The sequence below is a fragment of the Cetorhinus maximus genome, chromosome 21 (genome assembly GCF_964194155.1).
Source record: "Cetorhinus maximus chromosome 21, sCetMax3.hap1.1, whole genome shotgun sequence".
NCBI classification, from domain to species: Eukaryota; Metazoa; Chordata; class Chondrichthyes; order Lamniformes; family Cetorhinidae; genus Cetorhinus; species Cetorhinus maximus.
In genome coordinates, this window is record NC_135899.1 from 62,448,963 (window position 1) to 62,471,470 (window position 22,508).

The 22,508-nt window shown below is 42.9% G+C and overlaps 1 protein-coding gene across 1 annotated transcript in view; it reads left to right on the top strand.

Moving 5' to 3' along the window:
• The window catches only part of LOC144695906 (disks large-associated protein 2-like), a 149,737-nt gene that overhangs the window by 111,362 nt on the left and 15,867 nt on the right, over nt 1-22,508 (top strand). Inside the window, exons 6-7 of the mRNA XM_078566991.1 lie at nt 8,540-8,634; nt 14,329-14,753. Coding sequence (XP_078423117.1) covers nt 8,540-8,634; nt 14,329-14,753 — 520 coding nt within the window. The remainder of the gene's footprint in view (nt 1-8,539; nt 8,635-14,328; nt 14,754-22,508) is intronic.

The following is a 22,508-nucleotide window of genomic DNA, read 5'->3' on the forward strand; positions in this document are numbered from 1 at the left end:
GGCATGATGGCACGATCACCTTGGACTGAAGGCGGACAGACTCCTCCATCGTCCACTGCAATCTGAGGTGTACACCAAACATCCCTTCCTGATGTTCTCGTGATTGTCGCTGCAGCTCCACCAACTGATTGAGGGCCGAGTCCAGAGGCTCATCATCTGACTCGGACTCAGCAGGTTCCTTACCTCCAGCGGTCCTCCAGAGCCAGTGACCTCGGATGTCCCTGTCTCCACCTGGTGTGGAGCAGGTTGTGTGCAGTGCTCACCAGATAGTGAACCCGTGCCTGCTGTACATGTAGGTCCTGCCGAGGTGTGTGTCGCTGCACTGGTGGAGGGTGTGGGTGAGCACTGTGAGGGCACTTCAAGAGTGCTGTCCTCAGGGTCCTCATCCAAGGTGCTGTCGGTGCCAAGGTCAGGGCCAAGGTTGCCTGAGGGTGATGTGGCAGATGTGCCTATGAGAGAAAACAGAGATTATTAGTGCTTAGCTACCACGGTACATAGAACGGTGGACTCTCAGTTGAATTGTCAGAGGGATGATCTGGTGCATGATCCTCACTTGGATGCTTTGCACTGACATCCCCATCACCACAGGAATGGTCCGCGTCCTCTACGGCTAGCTCTAATACACAGTCTTCGAAGGCAGTGAGGACATTGATGTCTGGCACTCCACCCCTGGCCTGGGACCGCTCCATTTATTGTGCCCAATCTCGTCCTGCATAAAGACAGATGGAGAGAATGTGAACAGGGCACTGTGCCTCCTGCAACACCATTTCAGTAAACAATCAGGTAATATAGCTGCACTGTGCCAGCTTCAATATGGATTAGTGCCTGTATTAAAGCTGAGGCAGACATCTGGCACTCCCTCAATAGTGGTACTCCATATCATTCAGAGAGCTGACAGCACTGTACACCCACAAAAATGTGTATCTATGAATGTGCCACTGTTTTAAAGGCACCAATTTCAATCAAGTGTACTTGGTCCCATGTGTGTTTGCTTACTGGGTCTTCATATTATGGAGGGAGCCCAGCAGCCCCAAGAGATCAGCTCAAAGAGCAAAACGGAGAACAGGATTCAAATTCCAGTTGTTTTACAACAAAAAGTAAAGAGTGTTAAGTGTGCCTTATAAAAGCTGGGACTGATGTAGAAATACAGATATTAATCCTGGATCTCCCTCCGTAACAGCACTGTGGGTGTACCTACATCACACAGGCTGCAGTGGTTCAAGAAGGCAGCTCACCACCACCTTCTCAAGGGCAATTAGGGATGGGTAATAAATGTTGGCCCAGCCAGCGACACCCACATCCCGTAAATGAATAAAGTAAATTAATGCATAGTATGGCCTCAACATCTCATATTATGCATTATAAAACTGATCCTGAGCTGATCTTCAAACCACAAATCCTATCCAAGACTAGTAATTTTCACCCAGATTTACATTCATCTCTGGTCTTACCTCACCTTCACTACCACCAAAATTCTCACCCACATCTTCATCACCTACAAGCTTCTCCAGCACTTACGTCATGAGTTTCCTGACTACCCTTCTTAAACTGCAACTTGTCTAGAAATCTGTCACTCTCAATCATATCTCGCACTACATCCCAGACTTGGATCATTCCATCCTACAAACCTTCTTTGGCACCCTGTCTCCTAATGTCTTAAATTCAAAACTTTTGTCTCATTACAAATCTCCACCACCTCACCGCTCACACCATATCACCAGTCTCTTCCAGCACTGTGTGCTAAGGTGCACTTTACGCTCTTCCAACTCTGGCCTTCTTTGCACATCTCACTGTCTGCTCGTCATCTTTTGAGTGTCAGAGTTTTCAGCTGTCTTAGTATCAAATTTTGAATTCTCAAAACTCCTCCACCTTGCTATCTCATTCCTTTCTTTCAAAAGCCTCCTTTTCCTTCCTTTTGAACATTATTATTTTAAAAATCATTGATTCTACTATACAGAGGCTGTCTATGCCAGCAAAATAATGCTCCACACGTGCCTCCTTCCATCCCTGTTCATCTAATCCTGTCAGTATCTCCTGAAGTAAAAACAGAAAATGCTGAAAATTCTCAGCAGGTCAGATAGCTGGAGAGAGAAACAGAGTTAACAGGAAACAGAGAGTAGGCATAAATGGGTAATTTTTGGGTGATGTTTCCAGTGGAGTACCGCAAGGATCAGTGCTGAGGCCTGAACTATTTACAATCCATATCAATGATTTGGATGAAGAGACCGAATGTATAGTTGTTAAATTTGCTAACGACATAAAGATGGGTAGGAAAGTAAGATGTAAAGAGGACATAAGTGCAAAAGGACATAGATAGGTTAAGTGTGTGGGCAGAAATTTGGCAGATGGAGTATGATGTGGGAAAATGTTAACTTGCCCACCTTGGCAGGAAAAATGGAAAAGTAGTATATTATCTAAATGGAGAGAGATTGCAGGACCCTGAGGTATAAAGGGATCTGGATGTCCTGGTTAATGAATCACAAAACGTTAGCATGCATGTACAGCAAGTGATTAGGAAGGCAGATGGAATGTTGTCATTTATTGAAAGGGGAATGGACTATAAAAGTAAGGATGTTTTGCTACAGTTGTACAGGGCATTGGTGAGACCATATCTGGAGTACTGTGCACAGTTTTGGTCTCCTTATTTAAGAAAGGATATTATTACGTTAGAAGAAGTTCAGAGACCTGTTCAAAGTCCATGTGCTGTGGGTGTACCTCCGGTTCAAGAAGGCAGCCCACCACCACCTTTACAAGGGCAATTAGGGAAGGGCAATAAATGCTGGCCTAGCCAGCAACACCCACACCCCAAGAATTAATAAAAAAAGCTTCACTGGTTCCTGGAATGAGGGGAAAGGTTGGACAGGTTGGGTCTGTATCCATTGGAGTTCAGAAGATTGAGAGGTGATCTTACTGAAACATATAAGATCCTGAGAGGACTTAACAGAGTGGATGCTGAAAGGAGATTTCCCTTTGTGGGAGAGACTAGAACTAGGGGACACAGTTTAAAAATAAGGGTTCTCCTATTTAAGACGGAAAGCTTGTGGAACTCTCTCCCCAAGACTGCAGTAGAGGCAGGGTCATTGAATATTTTTAAGGCAGAGGTAGATAGGTTCTTGATTGACAATCAAAGGCTAACAGCGATAGGCTAGAAAGCAACATTGAGGCCACAATCAGACCCATGATCTTATTGAATGGCTGAGCAGGCTCGAGGAGCTATTGCTGCTCCCAATTTGTATGTTTGTAGTTAGTGTTTCAGGTCGTTGACCTTCCATCTGCGTCTCGATTTATTGGTAACTAAGTTATATTTATAACTTCTAATTTTGGACGCCCCTACATATAAAGACATTTTCTATACAGCAACACAATCAAGCCCTTTCATTATCTTTAAGATTTTTATCAAGTCACCCCTCTGTCTTCCCTATTCTAGGGAAACCCTCTTCATCCTTTCCTTTCAGTTCCAGTATCTTCTGTGTGAATTGGTTTGCACTTTCTCCAATGCCCTTTTAACCCTAATAATATATGGAGACAAAAGCTGTACAAGTGTATTATAACCAAGGTTTTATAGCAGAACTTTTCTGTTTTAATTCTATCCCTCTAGAAATAAGCCCTAGTCCTTGGTTAGCTTCTTAATGGTCTTATTAAACTGTGTTGCTACTTCTAGTGATTTTTGTACCTGTATCCCTTTGTTCTTCCATCCCATTTAGATTTATATTATAAAAGCAGCATGGGGTCTCCTTATTCTTCCTATCAAGATGCAACACCACAACTATATTGCTACTAATTAGTGAATGGCAAGTTATTAATTCCTTCCTATAAAGTGTTGGATGATTTGTTTTATTAATTACATCTTCCAATTTGTTATCAGCTCCAAATTTTGAAATTGTACTTCAATTGATAAGTCGCAATCATGAATGTAAATTGTGAACAGTATCACAGCACCAATCCCTGTGGAATGCCATTTCTCACCTTCACCAGGACCAGAATCTTCCGATGCGTAAAATGACACACATGCATCCTGACGTCACTGCGCATCATTCCGATCTTCCGTTCAGCGGGTGCGCACTGGAGTCGGCTGTGTGCCCGCCGAACTGTCAAAAGCCTAAGGCCATTAATTACCTAATTGAGCTGATTGTCAGGGCTGCCCGCCCAACCTTAAGGCAGGCGAAGAGCCCAGACGGCCTTCGCACTTCTCATGAAACCTCATCCACGGGCGGGATGAGGTTTCATGAAGGTTTATTAAATAAAATTTTTATTAAAATACATAAACATGTCCCAGCTCATGTGACACTGTCACATGAGGGGACGTGTCTGAATATTTTTATAAAATTTTTTTTGCAATGTTTTATTCTTAAATTAATTTCCCTGAGGCACGGAGCTGCCTCAGGGAGATTTCTGCACTCTTTCGTGCACATGTGTGAAAGAGCACAGGCCCCGACTCTCCCTCCTTCCCCTGCCCTCACAGGTAGCGCTGAGCGCTTCCGGGTGCGCGTCACTTAATTGGCCCACCCACGCAAGACGGCGGCGTGCAGCCAATCGCGGGCGATCCCGAACCGCCTGCTCGATGGGTAGAAAATTCTCCCCCAGCCTTTTGCCCTTGCTCTCTGATTTGTAGCCAAATTGCTATCCATGATATTATCTGTTCACTGTTCTGACATACTTTGAGTAATGTGTCTACTAAGTGATTCCTTTCTGATGGTCTTTTGAAGATCCAAATATATTGCATCCACTATATTGGCTTTGTATGCTCTTTTTGTTGCTTTGTTATAGAATTCAATAAGGTTGGCCAAGCACGAACTTCCCTTTTGAAACCTGTGCTGACCCCTGATTATCATACTTTCAGTATCTAGGTTATTTGCACACCTTTCAGCAAATATTTCATTATCTTTCCGATCATCAAAGTTAAGCTAACTAGTCTGTTGTTCTATAACCATTTTTACATATTGGAATAACAATAGATACATGTCCATCAGTCCTCTGGCACTTTTCCCTTTTCTAATAATTTTAGTGTCTCTATTAACTCATCCCTGACGGGCTACGTCAAGGGCTACAGATCTTGACTGCAAGGGAGCTGAGTTTACACCTGCACATCATAAATTAAAGATCATATGTGTCATATTAATTCAAATTCCCCATTTTTGGGCTCAGGGACCACTGAGTGACATTTCACGTGCTTACCATTCTAAAGTTTCCCTTTGATTTGGTTCCATGACAAAATGTTAATGTATGCAGTTTTGAAAAATAAATATGCAATTTCCCAATTATTGTCCTGTGACAAGACAGCATGATTAAAATGTGGGAAAGGGCAGGAAAGGAAATACAACTTCTCCAGGTCATTATTTTGAAAGCTTCAGTTTGAAGGGCCTTTCTGTTGCCATGCTGGCCCCTCTACTGTTTACTAGTATTGCCTTTAAAATTAAAAACTTTGGAAATTAACACATAGTAATTGGGCACGTGGAAATTTCTCTCATCATGTGTTATTTCCAGCATGTGTAATTTGCATACAATGATCACTCGCTTCCAGAGAATTGGAGCCACAATGTTGCAGCCCTATCCCTGGCTTACACTCCTTTGAGTACAACGTCCTCATTGGGCATGTGGGATTGGACAGGTCATATTTATCATTTGACTTTACAGTTATAATCATGCCTTATCTTTGTGTTTTCCTTTGAACTATTCACTTTCTTCTCCATGCTGCCAGATCCTCCAGGTAGAGGAGACAGTGCTAATGTTGTCAATGATATTTTGACCAACTCAGTTCTTTCTTTGCATGTTATCAGAGCACCCCACCCACCTCTAATGTGTTCCAGTCTCTCCACTACTTCATACATCAGCATTACAGAGCCTCATCATTATGACTGACTGCTACTTTTCCCTACCAGTTACTTGACAGACATCACTTAGGAGTATGGCATGCCAGAGTGGTTCCACTAAAATTTCTGTATGTTACATTATGGACTAGTAATGTCAGACACTTGATTTTAAAGATGGCAGGTTTTACTCCCTTGTCAGTGTTAATGCCAATCGAAGAAACAACATTGGTGAGACCTCATCTTTTAAAATATACTTCAAATAGTTTTAGGAAATCTGTTTTCTAAGTTTGCCCTCACATGATGACACAAGTCGCATTGAAACATATGATTACATCACAAAATGTCATCATATCAGTTACATGACATAACAACATGAAACTGTCGTACGGTAGTTCTGACTGCTATCACACTTCTGCCAAAACAATGCCATTATAAGGGGAATACTGATGGTGAGACTCCTTTAAAAGACCATCTCTCTAAATATGTTGAAACACTGAAGGTAATTTAGTTGCTTCATGATATCATAATGAATGTTGTGACATCAGTGTAGTCATTGCAACATCATCAAGGGTGTATCTGTACTGTTGAAAGTTTTCTTGGTTTTTCTCCTCCTTAAAAAGATATCCAGTGTGATTCAAAAGCAAATTGCTCAGTATCACCAATCGAGCACACCCAACCTACCACTTTCTATCCTTTTAAAGAGCAGCAAAATCATGGCCCGGGAGTGCAGAGTTTTCCAATATGCACTCCTGACACCGTTCAGCAGAACACTGCAACTTTTACCTCTATATTTAGGCATACTGTATATATCTTGTGTCACAATGTGGTTTCCTTAGTAAAGGTGGATGGGTAAATGCTGTTAGAATGTAGATTTGGCTAGAAAGTGCCAAACCATGCATAAGTAAATGAATATATTGGCTACAAGAAGTAGAATTACAATAATACAGAACTTACTATTGTTCCTCAGAATATCAATAATAACAAAAATGGTTTTCCTGTGCCACCTAGATGTTGCCCCTCGGTGACATCATCCGAAGTTAGTGTTAGTTTTCGCATGTATGCTGATGACACCCAGCTCTACCTCACCACCACCTCTCTCAACTGCTCCACTGTTACTAAATTATTAGACTACTTATCCGACACCCAGTACTGAATGAGCAGAAATTTCCTCCAATAAAATATTGGGAAGACTGTAATCATTGTTTTCGGTTCCCACTCCAAACTCTGTTTCCTAGCTATTGACTCCATCCCTTTCCCTGGCAACAGTTTGAGATTAATCCAGTCTGTTCGCAACTCTGGTGTTGCATTTGATCCTGAGATGAGCTTCTGACCTCATATTTGTGCTATCACTAAGGCCACCTGTTTCCACCTCCGTAACATCACCCAACTTCCCCCATCTTAGCTCATCCGCTGCTGAAACCCTCGGTTATGCCTTTGTTACCTTTAGACTCGACTATTTCAACGCACTCCTGGCTGATCTGCCACATTCTACCCTCTGTAAACTTGAGGTCATCCAAACTCAGCTGCCTGTGTCTTAACTTGCAGCAAGCCCCATTCCATGTCACCCCTTTGCTCACTGACTTACACTGGCTCCCAGTCAAGCAACATGTTGACTTAAAATTCTTAGGCTATTTTAAAATCCCTCATAGCCTTGCCCCTCCCTATTTCTGCAATGTTCTCCAGCCACTCAGCCTTCTGAGATATCAGTGTTTCTCTAATTCTGGGCTCTTTGTGCATTCCCAATTATTATTGTTCCAACATTGTTAGCCGTGTCTTCAGTTGTGCAATTTCTTTAACCCTATACCTCTCCATCCCTCTGTCTTACTTTCTTCCTTTAAGACACTCCTTAAAACCTACCACTTTAACCAAATTTTTGGTCATCTGACTTATGTGGCTCACTGTCATACTTATTTCTATAATGATCCTGTGAAGTGCAATGTTTCATTACATTAAACGTGCTAAATTGCTGTTGCTTTTCTTGTTATCTTCACTATAATCTGGGTCTAAAGCTTAGCTGTTTATTGCTTACCTGGTGGTTTGCTGCTGACCACCCGAGGAATCCCTCGTCTGCCCCTTTCTAAGATGGCTTTAGAATGGTTGAGGAAATCAGCTATGAATACACCATAAAATATCTTTTAAGATATAGCAGAACAAAGGAAATGTACAAGTGTACCTCTCAAATTCAGTCAGATTTGTCAATCAAATATGTACCTTAAAATATACACAAAAGTGTTTCAAATCGAATGGCTGGGCCATCTACCTGCGAAATATGCTAACCTGCCCTACCTGACTGCTGCTAGAAGAATCATATTAACACAGATTAGTAATGACATTTTTAACTTAATGGGTCGCAAGCAAGCAGGTATAGATTCTCAGGTTTATATATGTATGTCTCCTGGACATCTACATCTGTATCAGACAGTTGTATGGTTCTGGACATGATATCTATCGAAATACCTGTGTTTTTTTTCCCTTTAAGCTAACCTTAATTTTAATTCTGTGTGTATTATGCACCAAGGGAAAAGAATAAAATAAAAATCCCAAGATAAAAGCGCTTTATCTTTGTCATATATGTGAGTGCAATCTGTGACATCTCACTGTATAATCAATTGTTTCCTAACTCAATTTGCTCAGTTTAGTCATGGCTGATAAAGGCTGTTCCTTGTTCTTGACGAGTTTAGTGTGATGCAGAAGTGATAACAAGATTTCATTGTCTTTTAATGTATCAGGTGGATAGTTCAGAGACTATGACTGATTCTGACACAGATAGCAAAGGCCTTCGAGAGTTCCATTCTATTGGAGTGCAGGTTGAAGATAATAAACGGTAAGTCCATCACCTCAACTCAACAAGACATGCCCATTCATTTATTACTCAGATCATAGAATCATACAGATCAGAAGGTCATTCGGCCCATTGTGTCTATGTTGGCTCTTTGAAAGAGCTATCCAATTGATCCTGCTCGCCTGTTCTTTCTTCATAACCATATATCTTTTTCTTCAAGTATATATGTAACTCCCTTTGAAAGTTACTTTTCGATCTGCTTCCACCACCATGTCAAACAGTGCACTCTAGATCAGAATAACTCGCTGCATAAAAAACTTGATTAGCATTTCCATTTTAAAGTCAACTTCTGTGTCATATGAAAATGTCTTGAGCACATAGAAATTATTTAGCATCATTTCTTCTTGATGATAGTGAACAGGTAATAAATGCCATTTCCAAGAGATTACGTCATTTACAAACAGCACAGTACAATATTTTGGCTCATCTTGTATGTGTAAACAATCATATTTGTGTGCCAAATGCTTTTTCTTGAGATACCATTGGGTAAATTCGCTAAATCAACACTCAAAGGGAGCGCTGGCCAGCAAATTAATATTACTTTATCGTATTCATTCCTGTGACTGACACTTCCTTCCCGGGATTGCAGAATCAGTAAATTGCTTTGTGTAATGTGTTAAAGTATGGTTTGTGATGGCATTAGTGACACTCATTTCAACTTACAGAATTTTGTTTCATTTTTCTCACCATCTTTTGCTGCCTCTTCTAATGGGACTGTCTTAATTCTGGGCTGTGGGTTCCACTGGTGTCAGGCAAACTCCAGTGCCAAACTCAAGTGAAGCCATTCTTATTGTGTGAGCTGGATAATTGGAGGCAGCATAGCCACCATAGCCAAGCCTGATCCTGTCCTCATCTAATATTTATACATGCACACAATCCAGTAAGAATCAATGGATAGCTGTCAGAAACCCCACCAGATTTTATTTTCCTACTGCCTAACCCAGGGTACTGAAGCCAAGTGTAATGTCCAATTGCTGTCCTGTAATCTGTGACCCTGCTGTGCTGGCTGAGAACCCAGTACTGTGTGGGAATCCAAAGTGGTTGACATGGTTCAGCACTGCATTTGCCCACAAGGCCACTGGAAGGAGCTAGTGGCCCCTTTTGTTGTAAGAGTTGGTCCTGGAATTGTAATTTTTTTTCTTTATTCTTTAATGGGATGTGGCCAGCATTAGTTGCCCATCCCTAACTGCCCTTGAACTGTGTGGCTTGCTAGGCCATTTCAGAGGGCAATTAAGAGTCAACCACATTGCTGTAGGTCTGGAGTCACATGTAGCCAGATTTCCTTCCCTATAGGGGGCTTTAATAAAACAGATGGGCTTTTAATTCCAGATTCTACTAATCAAATTTAAATTCAACCACCTGCCATGGTGGGATTTGAACCCATGCCCACAGACCATTCGCCTAGGCGTCTGGATTACTAGTCCACTGACATTACCACTACCCCGCCATCTCCCATCTTGCAAATCATAGCACCAGCAAAGACACAGAGCTTCTATAAAGGAAAATTCCACTCTCAAAAGGTTTGAGTCGAGAGGATGATCCTCCAATTTCCATTTGGAACACTTGGAATTTTCCCATTTTATCAGCACAGAAGCTAGAAAGAGGAGTATATCTGCTCACCTGCCAGCACCCAATCACTGATTCATGCGAGTCATTGAAAGCCTATTAGTCCCCAGAGTCTTTCTTTTAACCCAAGCAGGTATGAAGTTCCCTTCAGCCTTGCTGCCATCCCACAGCAGTAGTTTTTGTGGATGATCAGTGTCTTCCTACACAAAATCGTTTTCCCATGCAGCTGTGAAATAAACATTCTCTGCTGAAAGTAGGATGATTCATTTACCCGATTACCCACCAACATGGAATGATCATCAGCGAGAGTTATGTAATGTACAGTCCTTCATACTGCTGATTACAGAAAAGCATTCCCAGAAGCAAGTTGCCTGCTTAACCTCTCAATGTGATAAGGAAAGATTTCAGAAATAAAGCTCTGCTTCCACGTGTTACATTCAGCACCTCCTCCTCTGCCAAGCCCAAGGCTATTGTCATTTTTTTCCTGTTGCTTGGCCAATATTAAGATCTGTATGAGTTGAAACATTCTCCTGCTAAATGTCAGCAAAATGCAATTCATCCAAGTACGAAAGCAAAATGATTTGGATGCTCAGCGTCTGAAATCAAAACAGAAAATGCTAGAAATACTCAGTGGGTTAGGTAGGAAGCATCAGTGGAGCGAGAAACAGTTAGTATTTCAGGTCGAAGACCTTCTGTCAGAACTGCTTAGAATAGGCCCATGCCCTGACCACCTCTACCCGTGGCTTCCTGTGCCTCATTAAATTAACTATAATGTCTTTGTTCTTCTCGCCCTAATATCACCACCAACTTGCTTCACCTGTACCAGCTATTTCTTCCAGGTGCATACGTTTATAAACACACATAAAGTAAAAGAATACTTAAAGAAAAACTAGGATCAAATGGAAATGAAAACAGAAATCTCCTAATGGAGGATGAACGAGCACTTTATCTTGATTTTCACAGAAGCTTAGGATACTGTAGATTAATGGGTCCAGGAGGAGGTGGTGGAGCAATTGGTTAGGATAACTACTAATAAAAAAAGTCCTGAAAAGAGTGGTGGAAAAGCCACTGAGTTCTGCTGGTGTGATCCTAGCCTCCTTCGGGAAGCCAGAGAGGAAACACCTCAATCTTTCAAACATGCTTAGATGTGGAATTTGTGCAAGAGAACCATAACATTTCTGTTCAAAAAGAGTGCTAATGATATAGATTAGTCAGCCGAATATCAAGAGATAAAATCAATACTCGCTTAGAGAGACATGGGTCAAGAGACAAGGATAGCCAGAATGGATTTATTAAAGACAAGTCATATCTGGCAAATTTAAGAGCTTCTTGAGGAAATGAGAGCATTTATTGGAGAAGAAAGTGTTGTGGATGTTGTGAATATGGATTTTCAAAGAAAACAGCTGTGAAAGTACCACATACATTTTGGGATTTTTGATTTTCCTGTTTTGCTTTTTAAGAATTGTACTTTAGGAACATAAGAACAGGAGCAGGCCATGCAGCCCGTCGAGCCTGTTCTGCCATTCAATACAATCATGGTTGATCATCCACTTCAATGCCTTTTTCCCACACTATCCCCATTTCCCTTAATGTCATTGGTTTTTAAAAATGTGTCAGTCTCTGCTTTAAACATACTCAATGATTGAGCTTCCACCACTCTCTGTAGAGAATTCCAAATATTCACAACCCTCTAAGTAAAAAAATTTCTCCACTTCTCGGTCCTAAGTCCTATTTTAAAATAGGTTAGAAGGTAGTAAAGAAGTTTTCTTTTAAGTCAAGCAAGAAAGCCCACTGATGTGAAAAAGTATTGCACATTCATTATTTTACATTATGCATAAAGACAATTTATAAGGGTTAAATTAAGTGATTCCAAGCATAATTTTTCCTTAATGTATGCAAGTGGTGTATGTGAAATATATCAGCTTAACAATTTGTATCTGATATTGGTTTACCAAATCTTTTATCATTCTTTACCTTAGAAAAGATTGAAAAACCTGTTGAGCATCATATGTGAAAGAAACATGCATCATGAAAGATCATGCATCAAGGGGAATGGATTGTTATACCCCCTGGGTGAAACGGGGCAAGATTTTTTAAAAACTCATTCTCGGGATATGATCATTGCTAAGACACTTATTTATTGTCTATCCCTAGTTTCTTGTCAAGGTGATGATGAGTCTTCTTTTTGAACAGCTACAGTTTATTAGAAATATTCTTTGTAGCACTTGGATGCATCTTAATAGCTTGCTGGACCACTTCAAAGGGCAGTTCAGTGTCAACCTCATTGTTGTGTGACTGGAATCACACATTGACCAGACTGGGTAAGGACAGCAGCTTTCTCTCCCTAAAGGACATGAATGAACCAGCTGGGTTTTTAAGACAATATACCTCATGGTCTCTTTACTGGCTTTTTATTTCCATATATTTCGAACAGAATTCCAAATCTCAAATAGTCATGGTAGGATTTGAACTCATATTCTTTGGAATATTAATCCAGGCTTTAGGATTGCTAGTTCAGTAACATAACATAATGTTGGATTGTAAGGGGCACAGGTTCCAATTCTGGGAGTGATTGGCACTGCTGATCCTGAGAGGGTAGCTCCATAGAAATTACAACATGGAAACAAGGGCTTAGGAATTTGGGGATGGTGATTTTTGGGCACCTCACCTGCACGGCATTAACATCCTGCACTCAAATCAGGTCTGAGGAGCCCCAGGTTTTGGACCTTGGCTCTTATCAATCATCCTTTCTGAAATGGCTGCGTTTGTTGACGCTGCAGAGGATGTATTCCCCACACATGCAGTTGCTGCAATATCCCAGGTAGCTGCCTGCATCAAAGATAGTGCAAACCAAACAAAGAGTGAAAAGAACACATAATACTGTTCTTATTCCCTCCCTCTTCTTCCCATCCTCTGCTTGCTTCTGCTCACCTCTCACTCCACTTCTCCCTTTGCCACTTCCTCCTGGCCCCGCTGCCTTCAGTTCCCGATCCCTCCCACCTCCCGATACCTCTGCCGTCTCCTTTATGCTTCTTGCTGCCTGCCAGTGACTGCGTAAGCGGGAGGGAGCAGCCAAGGGAGTGGCGAGAAGAAGTGAGCAGGGGAAGAGGGTCAACTTACCTTTGTAGGACAGATCCCTATAATGAATCATTGCATTAAAAACTTATCCACATTACAAAAAAGCATCTAATAGTGACTTTTGAAGGTGTCAAAACATTTTACACTTACCTTTCAGAATGTTCCTAATTCCTCAGCAGGCTCCCCGCCCCCACCCCCGTGGTCACAAACTCTCTAATGAGGTATGTTTTCTAGGGTTTATAAACCCAAACCAGCAGACAAAAATAGCGTGTGGGAGGAAATATGTTTTTGCTGTGGTCCTCACAATGGGGGCCCTGACCCTGGAAGAGGTGTATGTGTGAGTTTTGTACCCAAGACCTTCCCGACTGATCAAAAGGCCACATGAAAATAATGTGGGGTTGGGAAGGCAGCGGAAAATTGTTTCTCTAGCGGAAAAAAAACAAAGTTCAGCATTTCATGAACCAGTTCACACCTCCATTGGGAGATAAAATCCGGGCCCCATATGTCTCAATGAAGGGTCGGGTTTATTGTGGTTACTCTTTTAGTGACCAAAAGTCCAAAATGGCTCAGTGACAAAAAAGCACTGCCTGGCATGGTACTGAGCCTTACTGGCCAAGACTGTTCCAGATCTGAGCTGATTTTGGTCTGCGCTGAATTAACCGATCAACACTGGAGTGCAGATCTACAGTTTCCTCAGCTCCTCTGGCCTAAGAAGGAAACAAATCAACCTAGGATCCCATTTCTTATCTATTTGGTGTAAAATGTACATGCATGGATTTCATGTGAGAAGATGATCAGACTTGATTGCCACATCTTTCATCATCTGGACTTGTACATAAAGACTAGTCATTTGACTGAAGCATGGGGTGTGGGGGTGGGGGGTACTGACTACCTGAACCTGCAAATCTGTGCCCTCCTATGGGGTATCATCTTCATCAGAGGAGGTCAGGAAATGGGAGTGAGAAAAAAGCCAAAAGGTATTGTAGATTGCATGCTAATGGTTTTTATTATGGTTTCTTTTTTCTCTTCTAGACATGCCAGGTTTAAGCGTTCAAACAGTGTGACAACAAGCGTACAGGCGGACCTTGAATTGGAAGGTATCCCTGGGCTGTGCGTGAGCACAGAGGACAAGGGTTTTCAGTTTGGTCAATCATTTGAGCGGCATTCCTCAGAACCAGAGCAATCCAATGAGTACACTTCATTCAGAACTGTTCACACACAAGGACAATGGGCATACAAGGAAGATTACAGAATGCGCTATGATGGTGCTGACACCCAGCGCCAGGACCACTGGGGAGAGTCCAGTGTTCACAGCCTCCCAGATCCTGGCAGAATATCTCCATGCCACCGAGATGGTGATTGGTTTATCAAACTGCTGCAGGCAGAAGTAGAACGATTGGAAGGATGGTGTCAGCAGATGGAGAGAGAAGCAGAGGAGAATGACCTACCTGAAGAGGGTGAGCCTATTCGTAAAGCCATTCCATTCCATGTGTGTTCTGTCTGAAGGCAGGTTCTTGGTTCGTTGTCTGCTGATTCTTCATCTTGAACTCTTTTCTCAGCGGGTTTTGTCAGTGGTGGTTTGCCATTGCCTTCCGCTCTCAGGGGCGGGGTGAGGAGGCAGGTTCCAAGTCTACCTCAATTGGAATGAGAATCGAACCCATGCCATTGGCGTTATTCTGAACAGCATGTTAGCTATCTCACCAATTGAGCCAACCAGCCCCCTTACTCATAAACAGCAACAGAAAATCCTGGAAATACTCAACAGGTCAGGCAGCAGCTGTGAGAGAGAAAGAGTTAACGGTTTCATCAGAACTGGAAAAAGTTAGAGATGTAACAGTTTTAAGCAATCACAGAGACCGGAAAAAGGAGGAGTGGGGGAAAGAACAAAAGAAAAGGTCTATGGTAGGATGAAAGACAGGAGAGATTAATTGTCAAAAGGGATGATACCATAAGGCCAAAGGGAATGGTAATGGGACATGTAAATATACAAAAAATGAGTTTGGATGAGGTGCAAATGCGAAAAGTAGAATCATCACCAACAGCTGCCGTTCTAAAAAAATAAGGGTAGAGGTTATGATCTGAAATTGTTGAACTCAGTGTTGAGTCTGGAAGGATGCAGTCTGTCTCATTGAAAGGTGAGGTGCTCTTCCTTGAATTGAGCTTCATTAGAACAGTGCAGCAGGCCGAGGACAGAGAGGTCAGAGTGGGAGTGCGACAGAGAAGAGATTTAAAATAACAGGCAACCAAAAACACACTTGTAGACTGAACAGAGATCACAAAAGCCAGAAAGTGATCACCCAATCTGCCCAATGTAGTGGAGACTGCATTGTGAGCAGCAAATACGGTGCAATAAATTGAAAACTTGTGAATCGTTGTTTCACCTGGAATGAGTGTTTGGGGCCCTGGACACTGTGACATGTGGAAAAAAAAGGGCAGGTGTTGCATCTCCTGTGCTTGTACAGGAAGGTGCCATGGGCAATGGAAGGGGAGTCAGGGGCTGATTGAGTAGTGGGCCAGGGTGTTGCCAAGGAAATGGTCCATTCAGATGCTGAAAGGAGAAGGGAAGATGTGTTTGATGGTTGGATCACACTGAAGATGGTAGGAAAGGCAGAGGATGATCCGTGGAGACGGATGGGGTGGAAGGTGAGGACAACGGAATGGTACCATGGTTCTGGGAGCGAGGCAAAGGGGTGAGAGTAGAAGTGCGAGAAATGGGACAGACACGGTCAAGGACCTGGTTAACTATGGCGGAGGGGATTCCTCAGTTGAGGAAAAAGTATTGTATATTGAAAGCACTGGTGTGGAATGTAGCATTGTCAGAGCAGATCCAATGGAAAAACTGTGAGAATGGAGTCCTTACAGGAAGGAGGATAGGTGGAACTGGTGTCAGGGTAGCTGTGAGAATTTGTGGCTTTTTCATGCAAGTGCACGAGATAGAACACCTGCCCCTTTACCACCCCCCTTTCCACTGTCCAGAGCCCCAGACACTCCTTCTAGGTGAATCAGCAACTTGTACCTCTTCCAATGCAATTTACTGCACTTACTGCTCACAAAGCAATCTCTTTTATGCTGGGAAGACCACATGCAGGTTGGGTGATCACTTTGCAGAATACCTCCATTCAGTCCAGAAGTGTGAAACCAAGCTTCCAATCGCCTGTCATTTTAATTCTTCACTCCACTCCCACTCTGACCTCTCAATTCTTGGCCTCCTGGACTGTTCCAAAGGAGCATAACCTAATTTCGAGGAACAGCTCCTCCATCTTTGGATTGGGCACTACACAGCCTTGCAGATTTAACATTCAGTTCAACATTTCAGATCATGACGCCCAGCCCTATCTTTTGGAAAACAGATACTGATAATGGTTCTGCTATTTCCCATTTCTAGGCCTATATTTTGTTTCCTTGCATGTTCCATTACCATCTCCTTTGGCCTTGCACCATCATCCCTTTTGTAATTTAATCTCTTCTGCCTTGATTCCACCCTCACACAGACCTTCCCTTTTATTCTTCCCCCAACACCCTCTTTCCCTGCCTCTGTACATACTTAAAACCTGTTATATCTCCAGTTCTTTTCAGTTCCGATGCAAGATCATCAACTTGAACTAGAACGCCACCCTCCCCCCACACCGCCAACCCCCCAACCCCCTCTAGCCCCCCCCCCCCGGCCCAACCCCAGCTTCCCACCCCTACCACCCTTCCAGCTTATCCCCTGAAGAAAAGTTAGTCACAAATGGACCGACTTTTAAAAAGCCTGCCTCACAACGATAACATGCTGGGGGCTGTATAACGAGGCTAAGGGTCGAACCTCCATCCCTGGAAAGGAATCCCGCGCTTGAGAGCAGACAGCCAATCAGATTGGCCAGCAGCTCTAGCAGTCCCAGCAGTGCCAGAATTCAGTAGTGGGCACTGCCAAAGACTGCAAACATCTCTAAAATAAGAGCAATTGCAACCGGACTGAGGTAGGTCCCAGGGTTTTAGGGCGTGAAGGGATTGGGCACCCAGCAAGGGGGTTGGACGTGGTGAGAAAAAGGGGGTGGGTTTAGGTTTTGGAAGCCAGGCAGGGAGGAGCAAAGGCAGGGTGACATCTTGGCCCAATGCGCACTGGGCACTCCCCGATTGATGCATCCCCCTTCTCTCCTTCCTTTCTGCCTTTTCAAAAATGCTTTTTTAAAAATGGCCTTTTCCCTCTGGCCTGCCTGCCACTGCCCAGCATTTGATGGCAGTGGAGATAGATTGAGACCCTTAATTACCACTTAATTGAGCAGTTAAGGGGCTCAGTAGGCCTCAATAGGTCCAAGGATGTGCGGCCTAGTGGGTGACTTACCCACTCTCCCCTTATTATGGGGAATGGGTTAGGGGTGGATGGGAAGTTGGTGGGCTAGCCACCAACATATTTTACATGCCACCCACCCCCCCCACCCCTCCCCCCACTGAAAACAGGCCCAGCAAGGGTGGGGGCTGATATTCAGCCTCTGGATTACTTTCAATTGGCTAAGGATGTTAGAGAGGAAATCCCCAGGTTTATCTTTCCTGGAAGGGCCTGGTTTTATTTTCTGATTTTTGCCAACTCCACAAGACCCTATGGTTTTGCGTAGAGTAGGATGTGTAGATACTGTGATGTACAAAATATCACAAATTGTCTGGGACAGATTGTATGGACCAGAGAACATTTTTCTGTCCTTCACAATTAATATGTTCTTATTTTCACAAGATTAGGTCATATGATACATATTATTGAGTAAAAAATGTTCACAAGGTATTTTTACTTTTTATAATTTTTACCCATTTCGTGCATTTCTCTTTGGTTACTTTTTCAAACTTCAATACTTAGAACCTCCTTGTGATAATGAATTCAGTCAACCTGTTCTAGGCCTCTGCCCAGAATGCCTTATATACTGTCACTAGGACATGCATAGGAATTGCTGTGTTGTTTCATTCTTGTATTTTGTTTCCCCACTGCCCCACTTACAACATAACCAAGGTTTCGAACATAAGACCAGAAGTTACTTGGATCAGACTTGCAAAGAAATTGCACTGAAATTTAAACCACTTTCCACGGTGATCCTGCCAATAATAACTTACATACGAACATACGTATGAGCATATGAGCTTGCGAATTAGGAGCAGGAGTAGGCCTAACCCTTGAGCCAGCTCCACCATTTAATAAGATCATGGCTGACCTGATTATAACCTCAGCTCTACATTCCCATCTCGATAAGCTTTCACCCCCTTGCTTATCAAGAATCTATCCAGCTCTGCCTTAAAAATATTCAAAGACTCTGCCTCCTCTGCTTTTTGAGGAAGAGAGTTCCAAAGATTCCTGACCCTCTGAGAGAAAAGAATTCTCCTCATCTCTGTCTTAAATGAGAAATCTTTTATGTTAAAACAGTGACCCCTAGTTCTAGATTCTCCCACAAGAGGAAACATCCTTTCCACATCCACCCTGTCAAGACCCCTCAGGATCTTATATGTTTCAATCAAATCACCTCTTACTCTTCTAAACTCCAGTGGATACAAGCCTAGTCTGTTCAACCTTTCCTCATAAGACAACCCCACTATTCCCGGTATTAATTTAGTAAATATTCGCTGAACTGCTTCCAACGCTTTTACATCCTTCCTTAAATAAGGAGACTAATACTGTACACAGTACTCAAGATGTAGGGCGGAATTTTCCCAGAATTGCACTAAGTGTGGTAGCGGGCAGGTAAAATGGAGTCCTACCCGCCAATGAAAATGCCGGGTTTTCACGCCGTATCGTCTCGAGCCTACCTTATTATTTATTCAATCCCACGAAACACGTTGTTTCCTTGGCGGGCGGGGTCTCATTCACCTGCCCACCATCACCCTGCTGTTGCATCATGCAGGCCACCATGGTTAAAAGGCAGCCGCCAGCACAGCGCTCATCGCCTTTTAAGTGTTATGTTTGAGATGCGACTCTAAATTCACGAACCAGACCACTAGTTCTCGAGGTTTTACATTAAACTAATTGAAGCATTTTGTTAATTTACACAGGTTAAAATATATACACATGGCTTCAAATTATTACTTTTAACAAATCATAACTTTTAACAAATTCCTAAACTAATCTCCATTAAGGCAACAGCAACCCATAGACTTAACCAGACACCAGGCAAAGCATTTTCACCTTATGAATTCAAAATGAGGTTCCTTTCACTGTGGAGCCAGTAGGAGGCTTGCAACTTCCTTTTGACCTTACATTGCCTCTGCCCTGCACACCCAAAAACTACTGAACTTATACCTACCACCACTGATTGAATTCAAATTCTCATTGTCTCACCAGTCCCTTTGAGCTTTACCTTTTAACAATGAAACCCCATTCATTGTACCAAATTTTATAAGTGATATAAACATATTGCTTGGTAGCTGCTAGAAAGGCATCAAGTTTTCACCCCACTTCTTGAAAGCTCTATTTTAACAATGCAAATACATTCTACCTCTCTCCCATATCAAAACTAGTACCCATCAAAGCACCCAGACTAGTTGACTTTAATCTAATTAAGACACACCCACAGACTAAACCTCTATTTTAAAAGAACAATATTTTCCAAAATATTATATACATTAATAGCTTCATGGCACCACTTCCCTCGCTTACCCTGACCCCCACCTCGATTGCCTGTGTGCGGGATGCAGCGTCAGGGCAAAACCTGACCCCCCACTGCACTGACAACGGTTGCCTCCGAGGCTAGCCAGCACTTGCCCCCAGACACACCCACCTCCCCCCCCCCCCCCCCCCCCCCGCCACCCAGTAGTCGTCTCCGAGGCTGGCCAGCACTTGCCTCCAGACTTCCCCCACCCCCACAGCAGTTGGTTCCGAGGCTGGCCAGCACTTTCCCCTGGACACCTCCCCGCCCCTCTCAGCAGTCGTCTTCGAGGCTGGCCAGCACACTTGCCCTTGGTGCCCCTGAGGCCTGTAAACAACAGGCGAGATGTGGAGAACACTGCTGCTCACTCACCTCAGTTCCCCCAAAGTGAAGGCTGCCAAGTGCAGGTCGCCTGTGTGCTGTTGTGAAACACGTCAGCGTGCTTTCCCGCCATCGTGGACTGATGATACGGCCGGGTTCCAAGAGTCTGGCTGGATGGCTTTTTAATTATATGCTGATGTATTACAATTAGCTCCCAGTCGACTGATGGCGGGAACCACGGCCTGCTGTTGGTGGGCTGAGCGGACGATCGCACCCTGCCTTCACGCTGTCATGAAGCAGGTCGCAGCATATTTTCCACACACGCCACCTATAACGCCTTCCACCAGCGGACTCATAAAATTCCACCCATAGTCTCACTAATACCCTGTATAGTTTATACCCTACTTTTGTATTCAATTCCTCTTGCAATAAACAATAACATTCTATTAGCTTTCCTAATTACTTCCTGTACCTGCATACTTACTTTTGCCATTCATGCAGCAGGACACCTAGAACCCCCTGCACTTCAGAGCTCTGCAGTCTCTCACCATTACACACCAAGTTCCTGCCTGGTATATGCCAGACATAAACAATAGTATAAAACAACTGGACATAATTATATTCCTTGATGTATTTAAATGGTAACCTGGTGCAGTTTTATTAATACAGCTGAAAATGGGTTTACCATAAAGGTAAGGACTTTTAATAAGAGATGTTTAGTCCTTCACCCATGACTAACCTGAATTTGAGTCACTGAAAATGACTTTAACAAAAACTATATTGAAGCATTTAATAATTTCACCAGTGTACACTAGTCAATTTCTTAGTAGATCAAACATCTTTTGATATGAAATGTCTTTCAAAACGTGCCTGTGAGCTTAAGAAAACAAGCACGATTTAAAGAGCTTTCTTGAACCAGTGCAATTGGCAGAATCTCGTAATTTTGACCAGGAGGCGTGGTCAGTTTGTGGGCAGTGCCTGATGCGGGCAAATTGAATCTTGAACCGGCTTAAAAGGTGACAGAAAACACAAGTATAAGTAGATTGTGGCATAACTCACTTGTATTTAAAGTTCTCTGATCTTTTGCGTTGCTTTGGCCGATTCCGTCTGGATTATGCTGACATAACGAGCGGGAACTCTACGCCAGCTTGTTTAAGAAAATGCAATTGTGGAAGATTTTTATCGTAGCTGATTCTGATATCATAAAAGCCATTAAGCTATACTAGTTTGTGCCAGGAGTAGTGACTTTAGCTCTTGTTCCACCTAAATTTACATCCATTCCAAACTGGCATTAGCACAGGAAACTGAGGTTCTTTGTCTTTTTCCGTGTGGAGGTGAGCTAGTGTTAATGACTGACATGCAGCAATGTTTCAGGGTAAAAACTTGTGTAAATCAGTTACACCAATAAATGTCCTCAGGAAGATAAGGCCCAGCTCTGCTCTTAGTTACACCAAACCTTTCCAGGAAATTCCCGCCCACCATGTCAAGAATCATGAGTGAGAACCTGAAAGCAAACAGTGCCGGCACATTCTCTCTTCCTAACATTCTCTCTTCCTATGGATATTTAATACATTTACTGTGGATAAGTTGATCAAATACAAAGTCCACACAGTTCACCAAGGAAATATAAATGAGCTGAAAAGTCTCCTGTGCCATTTTCTCCTCTGTCCCCTCCCTCCCCCTTTCTGAAGTTGCTGGTTCTTCCCAGAATGTGGTTTTACAATTTCCACTCACCCTCCAATCATATTGCCCAGCGGTCACTGTTTATGTGTGAGACGTTACAATGGATGTTGACAGGCTGTTTGCCTGTGCATGCCATCACAGCAAAATCCAACCTTAGCCTTACCTGACGTCTATTTGTGGTCAAAGGCAAAAAAATCTTGGTCACTTCTCAGAATGGGCGTAAGCATGCCTTAGCTCCTCACAGATTGAAGATCAGAAATAGGACCTTAGTATGTGAATGGCTGAACTCGCCAAGGTACCAGAGAATTTCCACAATTTTGCTGTTAATGAAGGTGAACAGTAAAATTGTGGAGACATGAGCACCTTAAGTGCAAAAAACAAATTATTTTTTTCCTTTTAAGAATAACCCAAAAATTTAAATGAATGTGGACTTGCTTTGGCTCTGATTTTCATACAAACACATGGATTCAACCTGTAGCGTAAAGCCATACAGCACAGAGGGAGGGCATGTGGACCATCATGCCTGTGCTAGCTCTTGGAAAGAAATATCCATTCTGTCCCACTTTTCAGCTGTTTCCCATAACCCCTGCCGTTTCTTTTTCC